General features: G+C 43.4%; 1 protein-coding gene across 3 annotated transcripts in view; it reads right to left on the bottom strand.

Annotated features, from left to right (window-relative positions):
• Window positions 1-23,638, bottom strand: part of MAP3K1 (mitogen-activated protein kinase kinase kinase 1) — a 77,391-nt gene extending 53,753 nt beyond the window's left edge. Inside the window, exon 1 of one of the 3 annotated variants that reach the window (XM_055422029.2) lies at window positions 23,132-23,638. In XM_055422029.2, coding sequence (XP_055278004.2) covers window positions 23,132-23,610 — 479 coding nt within the window. In that variant the 5' untranslated portion in view covers window positions 23,611-23,638. Of the gene's footprint in view, window positions 1-22,085; window positions 22,534-22,676; window positions 22,974-23,131 lie in introns of those variants that run through there. The other 2 variants (XM_088827700.1, XM_088827701.1) reach the window with 2 other exon arrangements.
• Between the last annotated feature and the right edge of the window lie 2,345 nt (window positions 23,639-25,983).

Genomic DNA, 25,983 nt, shown 5'->3' with positions numbered 1-25,983 from the left:
TTCTCTGCTCCCTTCCAGGAAATCCTGGCACTCCTCAGAGGGAGGGATCTGAGCTAGAATTCCCCACTGTCCTTTCGGTGACATGGAGATGGGCCTGGGCCTACCTATCAAGAAATTAAAATGTTCTCAGCCACTGTGAGATTCTGAGAAACCCAAGACTGAGCTGAGCAAAGGTACCATTCATGAGAAACACTGTGAGAAGCCAGGAAACTTCAGTCCCAGAGGCAGAATTACTATCAGTGTAATAAGAAATATAATGCTAAGCATATTAGCATATTTCACTTCCTACAAGTTGTTTTCCTAAAGGCTGTGTATAAACATAATACACATAATAACATTTTCAGGTGGCTCACACTGAACCATTCTTGACTTTTTGGAGAGGATGTCAACACAAGTTTTTATTAAGAGGGCTTTCTTAAGTGCAACAGTATTTCTCCCCTCTTTTTTCTTCACTGTCTACACCATGTGTACCCTAAAAGGACGATCAGTAGGCAGCATTCATGGAGTTGTCTAATATCCACTGTGTACATGGAAATGGTCAAACTCAGGCGGAAACTACAACTACTCCTCAGTTTTTTCAAAGAGCTTCTCGTGAAACTAGCTACTGATAATCAACAACTAGCTAGACAACACAACAGAATTATCCTGTTACCTACCCAGCTCTTATCTGGGGATAAGGAAGTTCCTAGAACAGCAGTATACATGTTGTATATCAGTAAACATTACTGAGTTTGGAATGATAGTCTAAGTTTCCATAAGCAGCGCATACATAAGACTTCTGGGACAGCAAACACATTACTATTGTTACTTAAGAAAACAAAATAATGGAACATTAGAGACGCAGTTAAGGGCAAAGATATTTATCTTGCCTTAAAGGAGATTTCAGTTTTACCTGAGTGACCTTTCTATAGTTAAACTCAAAGATAATCTCCTTTGTTTGTTGGGGAGATTACTGAATTCTCTCAGAGCCACTAAGCTCTTTTAATTATAGAAGATGATGGCTGCTAAAGACAAAATATTGATAGGCAGGCATTCATTAATTTATATTACCAGTAGAGAACAAACATCAGTAAGAGAAAAAATGAACTTAAGTCCATTTAAGCATAACTCTCTATTGGATGCTGGTCTTAGAAACTGGTTTCTTTACTCAAATTAGTAAACAGGCACAGCCAACAATCAAAACACACCAACTAAAAGCAGGCCAAAGTCTAAATTGAGCTTTAATTTAAAACCACTGGAAATGAAAACTAGCTATTATTTTCATGACTCATTTATAAAGAGCTCTAATAGCTGTGTTCAGTTGTAAAGAAATAAATCTGAAATGCCTGAGCTACCCAAGGCAGCTACCTCCAAGCATGCACTGGGACATGCAGGTGTAAGCCCAGAAGGCCAGATGATGGGGTGTGTGTATACCCAGAGCAGAGGGAGTTTTCACTTTCTTACTACTTCACTTGGTTTCTGAGGAGTCCAACCAGCGGTAAAATGGGTGTAGAGTCAGTTCACAGGGTGGGGAGGGAACTGTGTGCAAGCACTCTGTAAAGCCTCCACGAGTGTTAACACTGACTGTGCACTCCAAGTACATCTCCCGTTCTGCTGGCAAAGGTTTGCACATGAACAAGTCCAACCACGTTTGCACCCTGAGCCTACTCTCTTTTCCAGCACAGTGAACATACTGAAGTCTAAGTTTGTGTTTACAACTGGCCTTATTTTATAAGAATGTCACATAACAACGAAAAATGTTAAAAAAAAAATATTTCTCTGATGCTTCTTGCATATTTTGAAAGACCTAAACAGAATTTAAAATATCATTAGGTATGATTTTTTTACTTCAATAAAAGCCAAGACAAGAAAATGAATAATGGATAAAGAAACGTATTCTCTGATGTAACTCAAACTCATCTCCTACTTTGAAAGAAATAGTAAAATATGCATAAAAGATTATCATAAGGTTAAAGAGTCATCTTGGAGTCAAACTGCCAGGGATCACACCCTGGCTTCACCTACCCGCTAGCTGCCAACTTACCTCATCTCTCAGGGTCTCTGTTTTCTCATCTGTAAAATCGGAATAAAAACCGCACTTACTTTACAAGGATAGGACTAGGCTTAAAATCAGACAAGCTATATAATGTACCAGTGTACCTCCTCAGAGGAAATTAACTGCTACCGCTATTTCCAGTAAGACAACCACAGCAGGAGAAAGGAGCTAAACGAGGATGGACTAAGGTCAGCGGAGAAGGCAATGGCAAGCCACTCCAGTACTCTTGCCTGGAGAATCCCATGGATGGAGGAGCCTGGTAGGCTGCAGTCCGTGGGGTCGCTAGGGGTCGGACACGACTGAGCAACTTCACTTTTACACATTGGAGAAGGAAATGGCAACCCACTCCAGTGTTCTTGCCTGGAGAATCCCAGGGACGGGGGAGCCTGGTGAGCTTCCGTCTATGGGGTCACACAGAGTCGGACACGACTGAAGTGACACAGCAACAGCAGCAGCAGGCATGGGTACCCCAGCCCTGCACTACATCGCAGAGCTCAACCTCCTGACAATAACGGGACCTCTCTAATGCCACTCCGAGTCAGAGCTGGTACTTTTACTGGGACCATAAATTCTAGTAATTTTTACCCTTTGAAAGTACTTTCATATCCCACCATCTCATTTGATCTTCTCAAATTCTGGTAGTAGGAAAGGTATCATTATTTCTAGTTCACAGATGAAGACAGTCAAATTCAAAGCAGTTAAATACCTTAACTCAATGTCCTGCAGAAGTGGTAAGACAGCCCTGGGGACAGGACTCATGAGCCTGAGCCAACACCAACCCTGAGTCCACCACAATAAGCAGTTGGAAAGCAGGTTAAATACCTTTAAACTCAAGACAGCTGGCGATTCCCTATCCCATAGCTAAAAGAGGAAAAGAAGGAATCGAGTATGTCCACAAGGAACTCTTTGAATTTGAACTGCAATTTGAGTAGGCTTTTCATTTTAACTGACACAGTAAAGAAAACGAAAGTTTTGTATCAGAATAATTCTGGTTTTTAAAGTATTATCCATACTATCTCATCTTCAGGTAGTGCTACTTGACTCAAGAGCTCAGAGAAGAATTCTCATGGAATTCATTTATTTCTAACTTTTTTATTAGTCCTACACAAGCAATCACAGGTATATCTTGAAATAGACTTGAATGTTCATAAGGTTCTTACATTAAGTTACAAATCAGAGGTTAAGTATATTTTAGGCCAAGGTTTTCTGTGGTCCATCTTCCTCTCTCAGAATCTACCTACTTTGGAAAAAACCTGATTAGGTTTCACAGTTCACTGGTTCTAGAGACGGATTCTAGCCACCTATACCACAACCAGCCCTTCCTGCTCTCTGTCCCATTCCTGAGCTGGTCTCCAAAAAACCACCTCATGGCTGCTTCTATGCTCCAGCAGGCAAGAACAGTTCAACATCCTTTTGTTGTTTCGTTGTTGCCGTTGTGTGTTTAGCTGGTTTCCCTGGTGGTGCAGTGGTAAAAAAAATCTGCCCACTAATGCAGGAGACACAGGTTTGCTCCCTGGATTGGGAAGATCCCCTGGAAAAGGAAATGGCAACCCACTCCAGTATTCCTGGGAAATCCCATGGACAGAGGAGGCTGGCAGGCTACAATCCATGGGGTCGCTTAAGAGTCAGACACGACTTAGCGACTGAACACCACCAAAAAACATCCTTCTGAGCAAGCCTTATTCAGCAGAAGCAGCTATAAGAGACAGCTGAAATGATCCATGCTGAGGAATTCACCCTGCTTCAGCTGCAGTAAGCAGCTGACCGTTCTGCTACCCAGGATCCAAGGTGAGACTAGTGATGTTTCACATCCCAGACTTATAGGAGAAATTCCAAAATAATAACCGGGCTGTGGGGCAGAATCTGACACTTTAGCAGTTAAGAGTATGCATGTCACCGTTTCCCCCATGACAACCACAGGGGACATAATCCTGGATGACAGTTGGTGATGGCTGTCAGATAGCCACAGTGACCACATCCTCTCAACCTCAAATTCACACACGTGATCCTAAAAACCCCATTTTCACAGGTAAAAGAGCTGTAGAAGACAGACCTGGAATGCTGAAATTTTAATGGTTTGTGGAAAGAAGACAAAATATTCTATTTCAAAAGATTTGATACATGTGGCTGCCTAGTTCAGTTCAGTTCAGTTCAGTTCAGTCGCTCAGTCGTGTCCGACTCTCCGCGACCCCATGAATCACAGCACGCCAGGCCTCCCTGTCCATCACCAACTCCCGGAGTACACTCAAACTCATGTCCACAGAGTCGGTGATGCCATCCAGCCATCTCATTCTCCGTCGTCCCCTTCTCCTCCCGCCCCCAACCTTTCCCAGCATCAGAGTCTTTTCCAGTGAGTCAACTCGTCTCATGAGGTGGCCAAAGTATTGGAGTTTCAGCTTTAGCATCAGTCCCTCCAATGAACATCCAGGATTGATCTCCTTTAGAATGGACTGGTTGGATCTCCTTGCAGTATAAGGGACTCTCAAGAGTCTTCTCCAACACCACAGTTCAAAAGCATCGATTCTTCGGCGATCAGCTTTCTTCACAGTCCAACTCTCACATCCATACATGACCACGGGAAAAACCATTGCCTTGACTAGACGGACCTTGGTCGGCAAAGTAATGTCTCTGCTTTTTAATATACTATCAAGGTTGGTCATAACTTTCCTTCTGGTAAAGAATGAATCAACATTTTAAATATGCTATTCCTTAAGGAGAAACTTTTTACCAAAGCTATGTATTATTATCAATATTCAAAATGCAGACAATCTCCATAGTACACAGAAACAAATCCTAGATTAGGCACCTAAAAAATAAATAATTGGTAGCATGCAATTTTCTATGTCTTTGGGCTAAATTTTGCAACAGTTTTATGGAGCAGAGGTAACCCAACAGTGTAAGGACAGGAAGTCAGCCTAGGAGTAAAAGTATGATAAGAGATACACATTCCATCCCGGGTTGGGAAGATCCCTTAGAGAAGGAAGTGGCAACCCACTCCAGTATTCTTTCTTGCCTGGGAAATCCCATGGACAGAGGAGCCTGGAGGGCTATAGTCCATGGGGTTGCAAACAGTCAAACATGACTCAGCACACACACATATACATAGGTCATCTAAAGTGTCAAGATTTCATATAAAATGCAAACCCTTATAAATGTTCAATAGATAATTTACAAAATGAGATTTATTTTTAATAAAGAATAGAGAAATACAGGAAAAAGTGTGAATGCAATGGCACTATAGGAGCTTCGCTACAGAATTCAGTGTAAGTTGCTCATTGAAGACTCTATAATAGTAAGTTCCAGTACAACCTGTCAGCATGGAATGAAGAGTCAGTACTTTGGAAAGATGTGTGTGTTTGGGGGCGGGGGGTTTGGGGCAGACAGGGGGGTGGCACGTGTGTGTTGGGCGCTGGGAGGAAAAAGAAACAGAGACAGAACACACACACACACACAATTTCATCTTGGCTCAGTGCATGGCTGACTATATTCTCTACTTAGGTAAGAAATTTCCACTAACTTATTTTTAGTAATTAAAATACATTCAGTATTTTGGGGAACCTTCAAAAAGAATAAAGCAGTCTATTACACATGCAATTCTGAACATATTTCAAGTTGCTGTATTTAGAGATAGGCTGACTTTAGACACCAGCAGTTTTATATGTTATCACCAAAACTTGGCCTAGGAAGTGTAAGGGAGAAGAAGAATGAAGTTCTTGAGCATAAACCTTTTTCTCTTTGATGCCAAAACTGCCTTTACAGACCTAAGTCCCAAAAGTGTAGGCTCTGTCCTCATTTGGTTTTGGTATTATTTAAAACTCTGCTAGCAAATCTTGCAGTGGAGGGTATGTTCCACTATCCACTCATAAAACTGCAGGATGATTCCAGTTTGCATTGTGCAAATGACATTCTAACTGCCTTATTTATTGGTGACAAAACCTACAGCCAGCTAACAAAATCAACCACAACCAGCTAGAAGAATGGTGCTAAAGCAACCAAGACTCAAAAGGACTTTGCTCTATTTCTTATCATAGCCTTTGTGGTGGCAGCATGCAGTGTGTGCGTGTGTGCTAAGCTGTTTCAGCCGCATCTGCCTCTCCGCAATCCTATGGACTGGAGCCGGCCAGGCTCCTCTGTCCATGGAATCCTCCAGTGCTGGAGTGGGTTGCCATGCCCTCCTCCAGGGGATCTTTCTGACCCAGAGATCGAACCCACGTCTCTTCCATCTCTGGCACTGGCAGGCAGGTTCTTTACCACTGGCGCCACCTGGGAAGCCCATCATGCAATCAGTGCTCCCAAACAACTGAAAAACTGTCACAACTTGACAGTTATAATTGGAACTCGAGAGCTGTGTGAGTTTTGTAGAAGCAGGAAGGGTCAAGTGTTCTTCACTGCCAGGAATCTAAGACAATAGTTAATTACTGCTGGAGCTCCCTGTGCTCAGCACGGAAGTATGAGCAGCTTCAGTTGTGTAGACGAAAAATAGTGGTGGGTGAGAGAGTTTGCAGGTGTGAATATGCTTCAAATTGATGTAACCACGATTAAATCAGTCAAAAAGTTCTATTCCAAAACTATTTGATAGTCAAGATTTTCTAGAACTTGAGCTCCAAATTATTAAAGATTAAAAAGAAAAAAAAAAGTGAAATGCATACTGTTCAGTAACTACCAACTCTCTACAAATTACGTGAAAAGAACCTACAAGAGAGAAATCTGAATTTTCAATTAGGAAACAATACAATTCTGTGTCATTTTTTAAAAGTTTTTTTAGTTAAAAAACAAGTTTGTATACATATGTATATTTACAAAAAGGTCTTTATAAACATAGAAAAAAGTCAAAGGACTGCTTTGCTTATTAGAGGTTATCCCTAGAGAATATCCTTTCCTTATGTAATTAAAGTTAAGGGGAAAATGTTTTTAACAGCAGTCAAGTTACCAGAATTGAACTTTCCTGGTGGCTCAGATGGTAAAGAATCTGCCTGCAATGTGGGAGACCTGGGTGCAATCCCTGGGTCAGGAATATCCCCTGAAAGAGGGCAGGGCAACCTATTGCAGTATTCTTGCCTGGAGAATCCCCGTGGACAGAGGAGCTGGAGGGCTACAGTCCATGGAGTCGCAAAGAGTCGGATAAAACTGAGCAACTAAGCACACACAAGTTATAAGAATCAGACTTAAAAGTTATTTTCAAAACTACTCCCTACACATATTTGCTAAACACAAACATGCAGGTGACCGTGCCCTAATTTATTTTTTCTATTTAAAAAAATATGTTCTCCCAGCATAGTTGCATGCTTTTTAAAAAATAAATACTTATCATTTAATGTCAGTTAATAGATATGACTTCTCTGTTTTCTGAGCCTTCACTGTTTTCCATTTGCATTTTTTATAGTTGATACCCAGGTCTAAAACTCGAAGAATAAGTTTAAAAACCTAATTGTTTCAATAATCAGAACTAAATTTAGCCATAAGAAATAATTTTCAAATTAAATTTTTGGAATATTATTTGCCAGAGTTTGAAGGGAATAAAAAGATTATCTGAGTCCAACCACTTCTTTTCACAGATAAGAAAGAGACCCAGGAGACCAGGCTTAGGTCTTCACAAAGTGATGAAAACCCTAATCAAGGTCTTACCGATGACATGCTTTATCCCACATTACATAATTCTGAAAGTTGCGTTTTCCATTATCCTAATAATTTCAAAATACTAAGGAAACTATACTGCTCTCAAGATGCTGCATAATCTACACAAACTGCCTTTGTTAAAGTAATGGTAACTAGTAAGGGAACTGTGAGTCTCCTTACATCATCCTCACCTGCACAGACAAATGTTTAAGTAGGGAGTCTTCATAGTTACTTGCAGTTATATTACAAACAGTTTTTACTGAGTGCTTCTCTGGGTTAAGAATGGTGCTTTGTTATCTAATCACCACCACTCACTCCATTTTCAAGAAGAGAAATCTGAGGTTCGGAGAAATTAAGTGACTTTCTTGGAGTCCAGGGACAGGTGAGTGACTAAAGAGGATCTGCCTCCTTGTGCTGCCTCTGAAATGTAATCGTGCGGTTTCAAAACCACATTCAGGGACCAGGGTGGCTGGAATTCACCTGCCTGAGAACATTTCCCTGTGAGCCTCTGAAACTAAGGAAAGCTACTAGAAATGCAAGAGCCACAGCTCCTAGAATGTGGCCTCAAACACAGACTGTCTTGCTCCAGCTTTGATGTAACTCCTCCTTTGGGCCTCCTGATCCACTTCCTAGGGCGCTGGAGTTACCTGGCACACTACAAAGGCTTTCTATTTTGTCCCAAGCACTGCGAGCAGCATGGAGGCAGAGAGCCCTGCGTGGTTCTCGGGCTTGGCTGCTGAGCCCTGCCCCAACCCAGACAGGGCTACCTGAACTACACTCATGGTTCTCCATATCAGCACACAACCCACCATGGACTTCCAGGCCTGTGTGTTCTCCACACACCCCTGCCCCTGCCCCCAGGCCACAAAGTCTCTCTCCAAGCCCCCTTCACCTGCTTAACTCTTCTGCACTCTTCAGGACTTGGTGAAGTTGCTCAGTCATGTCCGACTCTTTGCGACCCCATAGACTGTAACCTACCAGGCTCCTCCATCCATGGGATTTTCCAGGCAAGAGTACTGGAGTGGGTTGCCACTTCCATCTCCAGAGGATCTTTCCAACCCAGGGATCGAACCCGGGTCTCCCACATTGTAGGCAGACGTTTTACCGTCTGAGCCACCAGGAAAGCAGTTCTCCCATTTCCCAGAAATCCCTTCCTGTACCCTCCCATTCCCAGTAGATTGGCCAGCCCCACCCTCGTCACCGGGCAGTCTGTTACCTCCTTAAACTAATGGGCTTCCCCACGGCTCGGTCCCCAGCACCTTGGCGCCTAGCTCACAGCAACTCATTCCAAGAGTGTTCATGAAGGCACGACCCCACCCGGGTCAGACTGATGACAGCAGTGACAATGCGCATTCACCCTGGCGTGTTTACTACTCTGCCTTTCCGTTCTTCTAGAAAAACCACCCACAGACCAGACAAAAAGATCTGGAATGACCCTACATCTGATGTGCTTGTTTTCCTATAACCCATGAGCTCCCCCGGCACCTTGCCCATGGAGGCCAGGCGGCTGATACAAACCTTGTGATGGATGCACCTAGGCCACAATCAGCCTCTGTGCTCAAGCACTGAGCATATCTGTTCTCTGACTTGAGGGGTCTTAGATTACTCTGGGTGACAGCAATCCAGTCGTCCCCCTGGAGCCACAGAACACTGGTGCCAGGACCTCCTGCGGGCACCAAACTCTACAGATGTTCAAGTACATACTATAAATCCATGTAGTACAGTCAGCTCTCAGTACCTGCAAGTTCTGCAACCATGGAAACAGAGGGTCGAAAGGACGCTGCCTGGCACCAAAATATTTTCCCAAGACTGTAGCTCTGAAATTTTAACACAAATCAAAAGAAAAATCTGATTTGCTCTACCATAATATAATTTTAAAAGAATTTTTCTTTTTAAACACTTGTTAAGTAAGACGTGACTATCTATGGGATGACAGAGGAAAAACTTTTAAAAAAGATTTATGAGTTTTCCTTTAAAAAAAATATATTTATTTACTTATTTATTTGGCTCACCTGGTCTTAGTTGCAGGATTTTTATTTGCAGTATGCAAATTCTTAGTTGCAGCATATGGAATCTAGTTCCCTGACCGGGAATCAAACCCAGGCCCCCTACATCGACAGTGCAGAGTCTTGGCCACTGGACCACCAGGCAAGTCCCTAAAAAGGCCTACAAGTGGCAAAACTAATTCAGATACCGAGGAACTTGAAATCAAAGAGTTCAGTAGAATTCACAATACGTTATCGACTTCTGGGTAAACTCTGAATTATCTCACAGCAGAGACAAAATAAGTATTCTAGACAGAAGAAACAACATTTAGCGCTCCGAGAGAGAAGAAGGGTCAGCCAGGGAAACAAAAATGTGAACCTAGCCCTGATGACTGGGGCAGGGCGTTCAGGAGGGGGAGCTGAGAGGGGCGCAGAGCCAATCACCACGAGCTTCTGAACTACATTAAGGAGTCTGGACTTTATTCTTGGGATGAAGAAAAGTTTTTTTTTCCTCTCTCTGAATTCACTTATTTAAAGATAAAACACAGCCATTCAAAATCATAGAGCACAATATCAACACACTTTAAAGCTAGGGAATTAAGCTGAATTGTTGTATTTAATTTACAATTAATAAATATCTTAAAAGAAGCAAATGTAGATTTTAAGATTTATTAAGATGCTAATGACCCAAGTAACCAAGAGAATCTAAGTTGAGAGTGATATTGTGTGATTTTCAGGTTGAAAGATTACGGTAACGTGTATTTCAATTAGACAGCAGCAAATACAAAAGCATCTTCTGAACCGTACAGTATACTGTATGGAGGAGTTCGTTCTATAGCATTTCATCATTCTCCTGGCTCAGTTTGTGCACAGGACACCAGCAATTCACATTACATAAATTATCCACCACTCACAAGGTGTAAAATCTATATTATACATGTACAACATAGAAAAAAATGTATAATATGCATGAATACAAATTATTCCTGAATGCCAGAAACAGTGCCAGTTATTTCTGACAGAGTTGGGATTTCCCTGCTTTGCCACTGATTAACTATCTGAACTGTTTAAGCCTGTGTTCCGGTTTCTTCATTTTTAAAACGAGAAAACTGGCCTAGATTTTGTCTACTTTAGTGTCAAGATCAGACTTCCATAGCAGAAACCTCACTCTAACTGCAGTGCAGAGTGACTGAGGAGAACATGTCTAGGAGCCAGAGGCTGGTTAGGAAGAAGCTCTGCAAGAACTGGGAGGAGGTGACAGAGGCCTGACCCTGGGTTAGCAGCTGTGGGGGTGGATTCCAGGGCTAGCAGACAACTGACAACAATAGATCTGGAGACTGATTGGATGCTGAGGGTGAGAAGGCCAGCGTAAGAGCACAGCCGCTCGGGAGGTGGTGGTAGGAATTAAACCAAGGGCACCCCAAAGTACCAGGAGATCTGACCGGGAGGCTGGAGATTCGAATTGGGTGTGTGGCGGCTGCAGCTGGCTGAGCTGCACCTCCTGGAGAAATTTTCCCAGAGGCAGGGGGGTGCAGGGTTCTGTAACTGAAGCCAAGGCATTTTAGGCACCAAAATATTATAAAAACGATTCAGCAAAAGACAACTAATAGTCTTCTGATACACCTTTTTCTCTCCAGTCAATGACATTCTTTAAGGATCTTTGTACAAAACCTGAAATATGATTATTTAAGAATTTAGCCCTTTGTGCAAGAGTGAGATCTGAAATAAAGAAATGTATTTGGGAATGTTGAAATATCTGAAAATTTAGTATGTAATAAAGGGGATACTTTTAATCAATAAATAATGCAGGGACACCTAGCCAATCATTTGGAGAAAATAAAGTTAGGGCCTTGAACTTCAGATAGATCAGAGCCTTGTTTTTTTAATCTATAAAAATAGCATTAGAAAAGATTGGTAAGTTTTTATAATCTTGTGGTAGGGAATAATAATAGCTATTACCTACATAGCGTGTATCATGCACCAAGCACTGTTTACAGTGTATATACTAACACTTTGTCCCTGCAACAACTCTGAAGTAATATCTTCATTTTATAGTTGAGGAAATTGAAGTGCAAAGAAGTTAAGTAATTTCCGAGGTACACTACTTGAGGAAACTCTGACTAGAACTCAGGCATCTGCACTCTGAACCACTACACAGCACAGTCTCTCTGTAAGACCATTCAGAAAGAGAGGGAGAGAAAGAAAGAAATGAAATCTGAAGGAATATTTAAAGCCTCTTTATGGAACGACAGTACAGTTGAAATTCATAAATTATAACACAAAAGTAGAGGAAAATATTTCCAATAAATGTTGAGCTAATATTCTAATACATAATAAAAATCAGTAAGAAAAAAATAATTCTCATGTAAGAAAGTCACAAAAGAAGTAGGAAATTGTTAATAAATACCAGTTGTACTATGATGCTAAAAAGCTAAGACATGCAAATTAAAATAAGAAACCATCTTTCACAGGCTGATAATATCAAACACTGGCAAGAACGTGAAGCAACGAGCACTCTCACATACTGTGAGATGAATGTAAGCTGGCACAATGTTTTACAGGGCAATTTGGCTACCTGATAAAAATTTTAAATATGCATAAGCCTTTGACTCAGCAGTTTTACTTCTGAATAGTTGTTTTACAAAACCAAATGCACAAATATCTGAAAGTACATACAATAGTAGTCACTGCAGCGTGATATAACAACTAAACAATAAACAATATGTTTAAGAAGAGACTGGTTAATGAAACAACCAAATGATGGAATGCTATGCAGTCATGAAAATGACAGCTCTACGTTCAGTTCGATCCCTGGGTCGGGAAGATCCCCTGGAGAAGGAAACGGTAACCCACTCCAGTATTCTTACCTGGAGAATCCCATGGACGGAGAAGCCTGGTAGGCTACAGTCCACAGGGTCGCAAAGAGTCGGACACGACTGAGCGACGGAACGGAACGGAACATTCATCGTTAAGATAATAAACAAAATGCTGTTAAAAAAAAAACTGTATAGCAGTCTACATAGTACTGCTCTTTTGTTAAAAGATAAAGGTTTAAAACAAACTGTTCTGTTGCTTTCAAAAAGACTAACCATTTTATTGATAAAGCTTAATCTAAAAATCCTGAATTCAGAAAAATCACAAGAACCTTATGTAACAGTGTAGAAATGCCAGTGTGCCAGAAAAACTGAAACGTATTTTCAAATTTCAAAATAAGTTTATACTGACATTAAAAGATTTTTAGGACTATTAGTATCTACATTACTTAATAAGTCACATCTTTTTTCTAATCTAAGGATCAATGAAAATAATCTGATTTATTACCCAAGAATTTAAGAATATCAATAAAATCCAGATAATAAATAATAGGTACAGCCAATTAATTATTTTGAAAGAGGAAAAAAAGAAATGCAAAATGTCTTTCTCAAAACACTCAACATCTTAAGACATGTGAACATCAAGAATCCAACCCTTTCGCAAGCAGCCATCTTATTAGACCAAAGTCCTCATAGTAATTAAATAACTTGGTCAACATTGCAAAGCTGGGCTTACTGCCTGACTTCTCACAGTCTAGCTAGGAGAAAGGGCAGTATATATTGGTGGTGGTGATTAACTATTAAAGCATCTTTTTTTAATTGCTGGATATAAAATGACTCAGGCCAACAAATAGAGCAAAAAAATTCTGCTACCCAGCCAATCCACAGTACGTTTGTAATGAGCAGCATCCAATTTTATGTAATTCTAAAGAACACTTCATTTATTCAGCATCAAGGCTGCAGGAGCACCTCTTCCAGATAATTTAGATGTTTACCACTTTGAGGATCAAAATACTTTCTACAACTATCATGGACAGAAAACTTCCTTAATATGTTACAAGCTTTCTAACTTAGAAACAGTGGCAGGAAACACAACAATCTTGCAAGCCACAGTCATTATCATTACAGAAAACAAAACCAATCATATAATCTTGATCACTCTCATTTTACAAATAAAGAAGCTGATACCCCAAAAGTAATGTGGGAAAGTGCTGTGATTTAATAAATTCATAATCTTAGAGGTGATCCAGATGTGTGGAACCAAACGTTCCAACACCAGGTGGCCCCCAACTGCAATGTTCTAATGTCCTCTTAGCAGGTCCCTTTCTCCTCCCTTCTTCTCACCTGTCAGGTCTCTGCCTATATTCTGCCTTTAGGGAACCTGTCTCTTGCTCAAAGTATGGGTCCTCTAACTGGCTGCTTTTAATTGCTGCATATACATTCAGTCAGTTCAGTTCAGTTCAGTCGGTCAGTCATGTCCAACTCCTTGTGACCCCATGAATCACAGCACACCAGGCCTCCCTGTCCATCACCAACTCCCGGAGTTCACTCAAACTCACCTCCATCGAGTTGGGATGCCATCCAGCCATCTCATTCTCTATCGTCCCCTTCTTCTGCCCCCAATCCCTCCCAGCATCAGGGTCTTTTCCAGTGGGGACACCAAATAGACAATACTACCAGAATAATAAAGAAATGTCAGCAAATCCTGAGCGAATGCCCCTGGAACTCTTCTAAGTGTAAAATCAAAGAACTTCAAAGTGCGGATTTTGTTACAGGCCCTTTGGCAGTTCAGAGCCTTCTTTCCTTACTTCTTAGTGCTAAACCATGTTCCAGATAAGGGAGGCTGCCAGGTTTAGTTACCACCAGTTAACTTTAAAACGTTTTGTTAACATGGGTTCTTGGTTCCTGAAATCTCACACAGTACTTGTCTAGTAAATCTTTTCTTTAATGCAAATGTGAACTATTTATCCCAAGTTGAATCATTATCAGTAGCAAATTTATAAATTTTGGATGAAGTAGGGTAATTGGGACAAAAATCCTAAACATGGTATCCTAAATTTAGATAACATTCTGAGAACTCAGAAAAAGGAATCATTATACTAATGCATAACAGCTCCAGGTGTATATTTATTTATATACATATGCACACACACACGAATGCATACACACACACACACACGTGCACACACACACACACTTTCAACTCCCTGGTAAGAGCAGAATTAAATACACAGAGCAAACACTTCTTCCTGCAGCATGTTATCATGCAGTACAGCTCTTTCTTCTGTACCACATTAAGCCATCCTACTTCACCTGTGGCACTTGGTGAATCTAATACTTCAGATACCTCCTAAAGAATCTATCACACACTGAATATTTGGAAACGCCTATCATCTAGGCTTTTGCCATTTAACCCCATCTCAGCTAAGTCTTGATTACATCTGACCAAAGGGGAAGAACAGACAATCCACTGGTTTGATATTGCAACATCATAACTACCTGCATCCATTTATTCAACAAATTCTGAGGATCTACTCTGGGCCAGGCATTTTGCTAGGTTCTGGGTTCCTACCCAGCCAAAGGCTCTGCCTACTATGTCCTTTCAGTCTTTAAGGGAAGGCAACCATTCACCGAAAGAGATAAATACAAAATCAAAACACTAACAGTAAGGACATGGAGCTACAAAGCCAGTCCAGGAGATCAGGGAAGGAAGGCTTCCCTGAGCAAGCCTCAGTGAGCCAAGATCTGAATAGGGAGGAGTTGACTCAGGACTGGGAAAAGTGCTCCAGGAGAGAGAGCAGGCGGTGCCACAAAGGCCCTATGGCAGAGGTGGTGTGCTGAGTCAGGAAATGAAGGCAGTCCTGCCGAGAATAAGGGTGTGTGTGCTCAGAGATGGGCCCAGAGAGGCAGCCAGGGGCTAAACCAGGCAGGGACTCTGTGGGACATCTTAAGAATTCTATGATCTTTATCTAAATGGAAAGCATCTGAACGTCAATTTACTTTTCTACAGGAAAATTGCTACACTCAGATTTACATTTTAAAATGATCACTCTGAAAAAAAATAAAATAAAATGATCACTCTGGTCACACAACATGGAGAACCAACTGGAAGGGAGGAAGCAAGAGAGAGGGAGCAAGTTAGGAGGCTACTATGTTAGCTCAAACAAGAGATCACGGAAATCTGGACTAGGAATATGGTAACAGACCAAAGCACCAGCCTCTGATAAGGAACTGAAGACTAGGAGTTGTCAAGGGTAACCACTAGGTTCTGGTCCTGCCACTTCACAAGCAGAGAACTCATGAGTATGAGTAGGGCAAGGTACAGGGAAAATCCTAAATTTGGTTTTTGATACCTGAGTACGGATGTGTTCTGTAGAGAGGTGTGGCATCTAGGAGAGGTCATGGCTAGGAAAATAAACTCTGCACTCGTTCATGAAAGGCCAATAGTTGATCTAAAGGCATTAATGAGTGGGGTGGGGATGGAAGAGATTATGACAGAAGACCTGGACCTGAGGATGTTCTAATATTAATGTTCAAGAAGCTGAGGAGCTGTTAAAGAAGGGTTGGCAGGGTTAAGAAGACAATCAGGAGGGCTTACCCATCAGCACAAATAACTAGACACTCAAACCCCAGAAACTCAATTTTCTCAATATTTGATAGTTTACACACGGCTCCAATTACTTTGTAACTACACTGAGTTATGAAACTAATTCTGTAAGGTTTACATTATATAAAATTGGTCAACATTATTAATCACTACTTGCTAAATACCAATTACTGCTACAAAATACCAAGCAATACACCAAAATTCATAAGAAATAGTTCCTGCCTTCAAAACTTGCCTTAAACTAGATTATGATTAAAATCACATCACATAAGTCATGAGTTAGTGTATCTTCTGATACATTTATTCAAAAATTAATTCATCTGAACACTTTGGGTTTGGTTTTTCCAGTGGTCATGTATGGATATGAGAGTTGGACTGTGAAGAAAGCTGATGGCCAAAGAATTGATGCTTTTGAACTAAGGTGCTGGAGAAGACTCTTGAGAGTCCCTTGGACTGCAAGGAGATCCAACCAGTCCATTCTAAAGGAGATCAATCCTGGGTGTTCATTGGAAGGACTGATGCTAAAGCTGAAACTGCAATACTCTGGCCACCTAATGTGATGAGTTGACTCACTGGAAAAGACTCTGATGCTGGGAAGGATTGGGGGTGGGAGGAGAAGGGGACGACAGAAAATGAGATGGCTGGATGGCATCATCGACTCGATGGACATGAGTTTGAGTGAACTCCGGGAGTTGGTGATGGACAGGGAGGGCTGGCGTGCTGTGATTCGTGGGGTTGCAAAGAGTTGGACACGACTGAGCGACTGAACTGAACTGAACACTTTGGGAAAATTAATTCATCCTAATGCTCATCCTAACGCTCTTAGAAAAGACCCTGACGCTGGGAAAGATTGAAGGCAGAAGAAGAAGGGAATGATAGAGGATGAGATGGTTGGATGGCATCACCGACTCAATGGACATGAGTTTGAGCAAGTTACAGGAGATGGTGAAGGACAGGGAAGGCTGGTGTGCTGAAGTCCATGGGGTCGCAAAGAGTGGGACACAACTGAACAACAACACTCACATGCATCCAATATTCATGGGTGCCAGACACTAGTCTAGGTGATGGGCAACGGCATAAAAACAGAGTTCCTTGTCTGTTAGCAATTGATATTTAGTATTCAGAATGCTGTAAGACCAGTTTGAAGATTATTTGATGCCATATCAGTTGAATGGTTATTTAGGCCATAAAGGAAGGCAATAATCTCAACTATTTATCGAGAGTACAATCTCTACCCCCTCACCCCAATATCTACCTTCTTCTTACTCCACATACACTCATCACCATGCTTACTGTGACAGTTAACACGCTAACCACAGCACTGTGCAAGCTCCAGGCACTTGCTTCAGTCTTCGAGAGGACTGAAGGTCTCATCAGTAATTCCCAGGTGACAGACTGCATTTTCAGAAATACATGCTTGGTGGGCCTTAAGAACTTAACAGCTCTTGGCTCTCTATAACATCTCAATCTATTAAACCAAACTAACCAGACTGGTTATTTCAAAGGAGTCTATCACTGACAGTACAGAACTCCTTTCCATACCGAACATACCTAAACCAACCCAAAGGCCAGAGTAAAGGAGACAAGGATATCTTCTTGATTATCTTATAGCCTAAAGCATACTTTATATGTTTCCCAATGTTATTTCCCTAACTAGCAGAGTTGCTTTTACTAATAATAAAGCCTGAATTTTAAAAGCAGTGTTGGCAGATCCTTAGTTTTTTGCTCCTATACCCCTTTAATTTTCTCTTCAAGAAAGAAAGAAAAAAATCACATCTGCACTTGCAGTTCCATACTCATACCTTTTAAGAGTATAGGCAGAAATAGTTTGAAAGTAATCTGTATCTAAATTCCTTTTGCCATTGCTGTGGAAATGGAAAAGCTACAGTATGTATCTGTCCTAAGAAAGGGAAAGAGAAAAAACTAGCAGACCAAAGATACAAGCAGAAAGCAGAACAAAGCTTCCACCTTTAACTACTGTTCTGGAAGGTCAATTATGCCTCAGAAAGCTAAGGAAGTACTACTGTATTCACTGCAGAGATACAGTGTGAAATGCTGTGGGTGAGATTCACAGCACTAATCCTTAATCGAGGTGCTCCTCTCTACTCCCACGTCTCTCACTACACTTAACATGGCAGTGTGAAACCTCTTCATGATACAATCTGCCAGCAGAAACAGAGGCTGTGCATTGATGACATTTTTCTCTACCACCCAGAAAATCACCTCGCAGAAGTTCATAAAAGTTGGATGAATGAAATCTAAAACAAGTACAAAAGGATAGGATCTGACGCTACTGGAACAGTTTCCATGTGTGATGATTAAAATGAATGTGTGATATTATACTAGCTTCTTTATTTCCTTCTACTTATAACATAAACTGCACAAATCAAGAAACCTAAGAAACACTCAACATTCATCAACCATTTTCCTTGACTAACACAATGAAGTGATCTAAGTACAAATCATTTATTCTCCCTGCCTAACATGATGAGGTGATCTAAGCACAGTTTACCTGTATAACATGTATGAGGCTAGGTTACAAACACCATGCTTTATGGACATGTCAGGAGACAAACATACGTATTGGCAATGGCACTGGGTAGAAACCTATCATTCTCACATTGATTCTTGAAGGACAACTTCCTCCTTCAAATCATTCATCTGGTCATTAATTTGTAAAAGAAAGTGGAGACAGCAGAGAGGGATGGAAAGAAATGGACTGTGCAGTGAGACCGTCATGGACTGGAATCCTAGCCTGTTTTCCAGTCGTGTGATCATGGGGCTTTAGCATCACACATGAGTTTCTACCTCTTGAAAAGAGAAATTACAACGCATTTGAAAGCTGGAGACATGATTAAATAAGCTAATATATAACTTGCCTGACACACAGAAGGCAAGAAAAGTGACTATATAAAAGTACTTCTACTTGATCAATGAACATGTTTATTAACCACAGCAAAAATCCTCTTATTTTCTTGCAAGAACATCAAACTAGCAGTTAGATTTGCAGTGAGCATTCATAGATGAACATTTACTTCAATTCTGTTTCTGATTATTTCTTTCGCATTTCAAAATGTTCTTAAATTATTTCTTAAAAACAACTTGGGTTCATTCTTAATACTGGATATTTCCTCACATTAATCTTTTTTACCCATTTACATTTTAAAGTAACTCTAATTTTCAGCTTAGGATATAAAAGGAGGCCAGGACTGGAGAAAACAACCAAGTCTAAGGAATATACCTGGTACATCTGATACAAGGCATTTCAAGGTTAGAAATGCAATATACTGCAGCTCTTAAGGAGCCTCTGGAGACTAATGCTTCTCCATGCCACATTCTCCTATTGCCTTCCTCAAAGAGAAATAAACCTCAACCCAAGAAGATTGGATACAAAATGCAAAAGTCGTGCCTTCTAACTCAGAGAACTTCTGAATGCCCCATGTTTTTCCTCAGGGGACTCTATTCCCTATTAACTGCCCCAGCCACCCCAGCATTTCTTCTGGAACGCTCCCAGCAACTGTCAAGGGCTGATCAGCAGACAGCTTAGGCAAGCTGTAGCTGGTTCTTTTGCTCTTGTTGAAAGTAAAGAACACTCCTTTCATTCCATATTTTGAAATCTTCCAAGTCAGTAAGTCAGCAACCATTTCTAAAACATGCAACATATGCTTGAGGTACTATGCTGCTACTGCTAAGTCACTTCAGTCGTGTCCGACTCTGTGTGACCGCATAGACAGAAGCCCACCAGGCTCCCCCGTCCCCGGGATTCTCCAGGCAAGAACACTGGAGTGGGTTGCCATTTCCTTCTCCATGAGGTACTATAGGAGATGTGAAAAAGAGTATCAATGAACAGAGCTACTTCCTGTTTTTTTGTATCTAGCAAAATGGAGTTATTATAGCATATTGGAAATAATGTATTAAGGAATGCTGGTTAACCAGTCACTCATGCCAGAATCAGATATGAAAAGAAAACTAAAGTTGGCAACAATTCTAGTTCTAATAGTTCCCTTTAAGAATTATATTTAATAATCTTTGAAGAATGCATTCATTTTCTTACCTGATTCAAAATAAAACTTGGAGACAATTCCTAACTACAAAACTTACAAATTCATGTAAGATTAACTTATGTAACTACTTCTGTCATTTTATAAAATCACCAATTTTTTTTTAAAACTTATTTTTGGTCAATAATTTTCCTACACCTCCTTTAGTAAAAAGTCACTAAATTATATTTTTAGTCCAGAAGCTTCTAAAAGGAAGTGAAAGCTGAGGGCTATATGAGGATATAAAAGCAGCCTATGAAACAGCTTCAGTTTTAAGGAAAAACTAACATTAACAAGTACAGCATATCTTGTTCTTTCATGGGGCCAGCAAATTGATAGTTAGGTGTTTTTTTTTAAGTTACAAAAATAGGACGGAGTAATTACATCTACCAAACTCACAATAGCCTGTTCAATGGAGAGTAACACTGTAATTTCTCTTCAAAGACAGTAAATAGGAAGAAAAAGCCCCTAGTTCTGTAATAGAAGGAAAAATCCCAAACCCTTGGGCGCCACTTACAGGCAAAAAACTTTCACTGATTTCAGTTACTAACCTGAAAAAGAGGGGTGGACTTAAAATCTTCTATTTTTAATATCAGTATTATTCATATTATTTACACTACAAAATTGTATTTTCCACAATTTCAATTTCTACACCCAAAGATCAAAAACTGGAGGAAATTATGAAATTCAAAAACTTTAGGAATTCTCTCTTAAAAAATACGACAGGTCTTAACAAATGGGTGTCCAGATGTACAGTACTACTGAAACATAAAAATATTTCAAAATCTCAATGTTAGATTATCCTACTAAAGTATGAATGTAACTATTATCCAAAAAGTAAAGTTCAATTGCGATTTTACTGCTTACAGTCAAAGTACTTATACCAACAGATTCAAATGAATTTCAACCCCACGAACAAGGAAATATGGAAAAAACTATTTCAAAAGTAGAGGAAATCAATATTTTGCTATAAATGAAATGTTTATGTATAACATTTGGTATGAACAAATAGCATTCTGGCCAGTGAAATTCATTTTAAAAAATGATTTTGCCGATTAATCTATTATTTCAAATAATGTGCAATTATAATCCACCCTTTCAAAAAAGGGGAGGGGGGAAAACTAGGTTATAAAATGCAAAAATTAAACATGGATTACTCACTCCCTCAATTCTATCTGCTTTCACTTTCGTCCTCTTGTGTGGAGACAACACTAAACATCTATACATTAATTTTACAGTTGTTCCTCTTTTACTATATTCACAGCTCGTTAAGATGCCTAGAATGCTGAGGCTTGCTAAATTATTTACTCCATCCAAAAACTTGGTATCATGGGAATAAGACAAAATTCACCTCTCAAATTCAGGGTTTAGTATCTTTAACTGGAACTCACTTGTAACAATCGCCTACAACGAATCATCCCAGTCAAGTTCTAATGCAATCTGCAAAGGAGCAGTAGTGTAGAGAAACATAACCCTTGTAAGACTAAGCTACATGCACAAGTGCACACAGAAAACTAGCACAGTCACAAGTCTCTGTTCCTCTCAACATTGCCATGGCACACTGCTGACCACATTTTTAGGGTTCCCTCCCCCGCGAGGTGGGGAAACAGAAGGGGGCAACTTCTAAGCAGCAATCAACAAACTGCGGTTTTAAACAAATAATCAAGTTGCCCCCAAAAGTGCCAAATCACTAGATAATTAACGAAAGCCAATGATTCCTACTGTCAAATTCGTTTCACAAGGGAAACCAATACAAGGCAGTCTTTAAAACACCCAGAATAAAGGTCAGGAAACCCTACGGGGAAACGGGTGACTATCACAACATTTCCAGCAACTCAAAATACCCCCTCAAACTTGTGCTCTGCATACACTAGTTAGATTTTAAAACAAACAAAAACCAGGACTATGGCTGTCACATTTAAAAGAATTTCCTTAAAAATTTTTAGTTGCCAAAAAAGAGTCAGGCCAGGAACGGCTGGCCTGAGTTACCTTGCACAGACCGTAACGCGCAGGCAGCCCAGGGCCCCGGAGCACAGCGCACTGGGTCCCCTGGAATCGCGCGGCGGCCCGCGCAGCTGCAGGGAGCAGGAAGCGCCGCACCCGCGCCGCGGTCCCCAACCACGCCGGAGAGGCTGCGGGGAGTGGGCACCGCCGCTTTGCAACTGAATGGCTGACACATCCGGTCCTGGCTCTTACACCACTCCGCCAAATGCAAACTTCAAAGGCCAAATTCAAACTCCAAACAGAAGTCACTCAAGTGTCCGTGGTGCGGTCTGCATTCCCCAGGACACTAGGAGTCCCTTGGGGGACGCGATTAGAAAACTCTCCCTCCTAACACCCCGCAAGCCCCCAAGAGCTTGCAGCCCGTCAGCCCGCACCGCTTTGACAGGCGTTACGGAGCCGTCCACCCGGAGCCCCCGGCGGCTGCGCTCGGGGCGGCCTCCGGTACCTGCCTAGAGGCTCCGCCTGTCACGGCCCGGGGGACCCCACCGCTTTCTGCGCCGCCGCCCTCCGGCCCCCCAGCCCGGCCTCGGGCAGGGCTGCCCACCTACACCGCCCGCCCGCAGGCTCAGGCCTCACCCCCGCGCCCCCCGGGACTCTGGTCCGGGGTCGCTGCCGCCGCACTGCTGCTCGCCTCTTCCAGCCCGACCCGGAGGGCAGCGCCAGGGTCCCGTTCCGGGGCTCCTCGGAGAGCCGCGATTCCAGGAGCCCCACAAAGCCAGTTCGGCCCCCCACACCTTATCTCAACCGGTCCAAGCAGCGCGGCTCGCACGCCTGTCACATGTCTGCAAACAATAACAAACTCTCCAGCACATCCCCGCCCCGGGCCCCCGTCCGGTCCCCCAGGCCAGGTCCGGGGCGCCGCCCGACGCCGGAAGGGTCAAAGCGGGTGCCCGAGGGCTCGGGTCCCGGAAAGCCGCGCGCAGCCTTGCTTCGCGGAGCCCCGGGACGCCCTGCGCGACGCCGGGCTTCATTCATTGCAACAGCCCGCCCGCCCCGCCAGTGCCCGCCGCTCCCCGGGCCGCGCCGCTCACCCGGCCGGGGCCGCCGCAGTCGGCTCGGCGGCGGGCGTCCGCTTCTCCCCGGGCTCGGCCCCCGCGGGGCTCTGGGCGCCGCTGTCCGGGGCGGCCGCCGGCTCGGCAGGGTGGGCGCCACCGCGGCTCGCGGCTCCGTGGGGCGGCGGCAGCGCCACAGGCTGGAACCCGCTCCCGCCCGCCGCCGCGTCCGGGGGCTCCGGCGACGGGGAAGTGGAGGAGGACGGCGGCGAGGCGGCGAGGAAAAGCGGCGGCTCGGGCAGCTGGTCCAGCTCCACACTCCGCACTTTGCGCAGCTGCCGCCGCCTCCAGTCCGCCCGCTCCCGGCCCCCACTGCCCGCCTCCCGCAGCAGCCCCGCGGCTGCCGCGGGCGCGCTGCTCGCCTTGAGGGCCCCTCTGCCGCCGCCCGCTTCGGGGCTCGCCGCCCCGGCGCCCGGGAAGCCCGAGGACGAGGCGCGATTCCCCGCCGCCGCCGCCATTTTCTCTCGCGGGCTACATTCGCTCGGCCCCTGCGAGGGAGGGAGGGGGCGGGGAGAGTGCAGGGGGCGGGGGGCGGGCCCTGCGCCGCTAGCGTAGGGCTGGCTGCGCCAACTGCGTGAGCGCCGCCCTTCGGGCGCCCGGCCGGGACTGACGGACGGGCGGGCGCGCGGGGTTCAGTCGTGGGAGGACGGCGGGCCGCAGCTTTCGGTACGGAGCGGGCTCTGAGCTCAGCCCCGCGCGCGGGCCGCCGAGGTGGCCGCTGCGGGGGCGCGCTGGGGTTCGCGCGCCTCACCCGCCGCGCCGCCAGGTAGTCCCGGGCTGCACCGGCTAGAGGAGGAGCCTGGGCGGCAGAGCTCCGCTTCCTCTCCTCCGCAATCTCGGCCCGGCTCGGCCGGCGCTCGCCCTAAGGGAGTTGAAATTCGAACTTTGATGGACGGTGCGTTGAAGGGGGCGCACGCCAGAGGCTCTGCAGTCTGTCATTCGCATGCCCGTTGCAGTGGGCGTCGGGGAACCGGGGCGCAGACCTACCTACCCCCGCACCCGCCTGCACGCCGCGCAGGTGGCGCCCGGGGCGCTCGCCGGCTGCAAAGCGAAAGAAACCCAATGTTCAGCTGACGTGATGCCGCAGACGCAAAACACAAGTTTATATATATATATATATATATATATATATATATATATATATATATATATATATATATAAAGCTTTCCTCATCTTTTGCCCACCCCCAGATCGTGCTGCAAATAAAACAGAAGTTTCTGGAATACCGTGTTCAAAACCTGAAATCACAGGTTTGGGACACCCTCTTCACCTTCTGTTCCGCCCCCAGCTAGAGGGAGACCGAGAGGACGGGGTCGGGGGGTTGGGGTGGTCGAAGTGAGTCGTTATAAATCTTTTTTTCCTCCGCTGTCTTTGGGAAAGGCAGATACGCAGGATCACAGACAGCCAGTTTGGGGAAGGAACCAGGAAGTGCTGGCCGCTGTCATCCTGCGCCAGGTTCTGACTCTCCGCGAGCGCTATGCCTCTGGCTGCACGTCCCTCTTCCCCGCAGGGTCGGGCTGCCATCGGCTTCCCTCCGCCCCCACGCCCGCGGAGCCGAGCTCCCCAGCGCGGCGTCGCGAACCCTGCTAGTCCCCGAGGGCGTCTGGCGATAAGGTGCTTTGGAATGGCAAAAGCACTATTTACATGTTAATGATTTTAGACTTTTCTTCTGGCTTCCGTGTCGCGTTTACTTCTCCCCTCCCTTCTTTAACTCCAGCCGGTGTGTCTGTGCTGAGAAGTCTCCCTCAAGCCCGGAACAGGGTCCCTAGATTTATTTTGTGAAACAGGAATTAAGGCGGGGGGTAGGGTGGGGGAGCGTCGTGGAGGGAGAGAGCTGCTCAGGAAGAGAAAGGAGAGCGCTGACTTGTCAGTATGCATATATTTAGACAAAAGTCTAAACTGCCTACAAAATAATTCCTTTGATTTCTTGGAAACAGATAAAATGAAAACCTCCTTCTTGGCTATAAATGGTAACTGAGGAGGATGGTGATATCCGAGGGATTTTTAAAGCGGATTCAGATTTCATATTAGCCCAGTGTTAACTGCTACGAAGTCTGCCATAAGCTAGTTTTAGTTACACTCAACGGTACAAATTTTGAAACTTTAGATAAATCTGTTAAAATTTGAAGTCTACAGTTAGGCTATGATTATACAGTCTTTTAATGGTAGCCAAGTGTATCATCCAAAGCAAACAGTAGCTATTTCCTAGGTCTTCCCGGATTGTTACACCCACCAAAACCTACATTGGGAAGGATAAACTTGTTTCTTTCTTATTTAGATTACAAAACCTTTAAATTTGCACACACGTACTTGGTTAACTGTAAATCAGAAAAGTAAGTAGATGCCCTCAGCTTAATTTTGAAGTTTGGGCAGAGGAACAAAACAGAACGGGATCCAGTGAAACATTTACTTTAGCCTCTTCATTTGTGTACAGTGATGAAAACGGGACCAAGTGAGAAGAGCACAGTACTATCAACTAGCCACAGTCTCTGGCCTCCATCCATCACAGCGCCATAGCGAAACCTTAAGTGCTGATCTTTCACCAGGTTTTTGGTGCTTTGAGTCATTTCCCCCTTTAATCTTTTATGTATATATTCGAGTTGTCATTATGCACCTTGCCCTGACAAACTTATTTTTTAAGGAAGAATTATAAAGGGCGTGCTTGACTGAAAAGGGTGTTCTTCCTCCATCATATGTTGATATAAAGTCTTCTTTGAAGAGGCTTTAACTTGTGGAATTGCTACCATAATTTTTACATCGTAAGCATGGTTAAAATTCTATCTCTAGTTTGGTGCTGCTGGGTCCTGCTTTATATTACTGCATAAAGGCA

The sequence above is a fragment of the Moschus berezovskii genome, chromosome 18 (assembly GCF_049115385.1).
Source record: "Moschus berezovskii isolate FMDL1 chromosome 18, NW_MosBer_1.0, whole genome shotgun sequence".
Taxonomy (NCBI): domain Eukaryota; kingdom Metazoa; phylum Chordata; class Mammalia; order Artiodactyla; family Moschidae; genus Moschus; species Moschus berezovskii.
The sequence above is the reverse complement of the archived record's forward strand: the minus strand, read 5'-3'. Positions and strand labels throughout refer to the sequence as shown.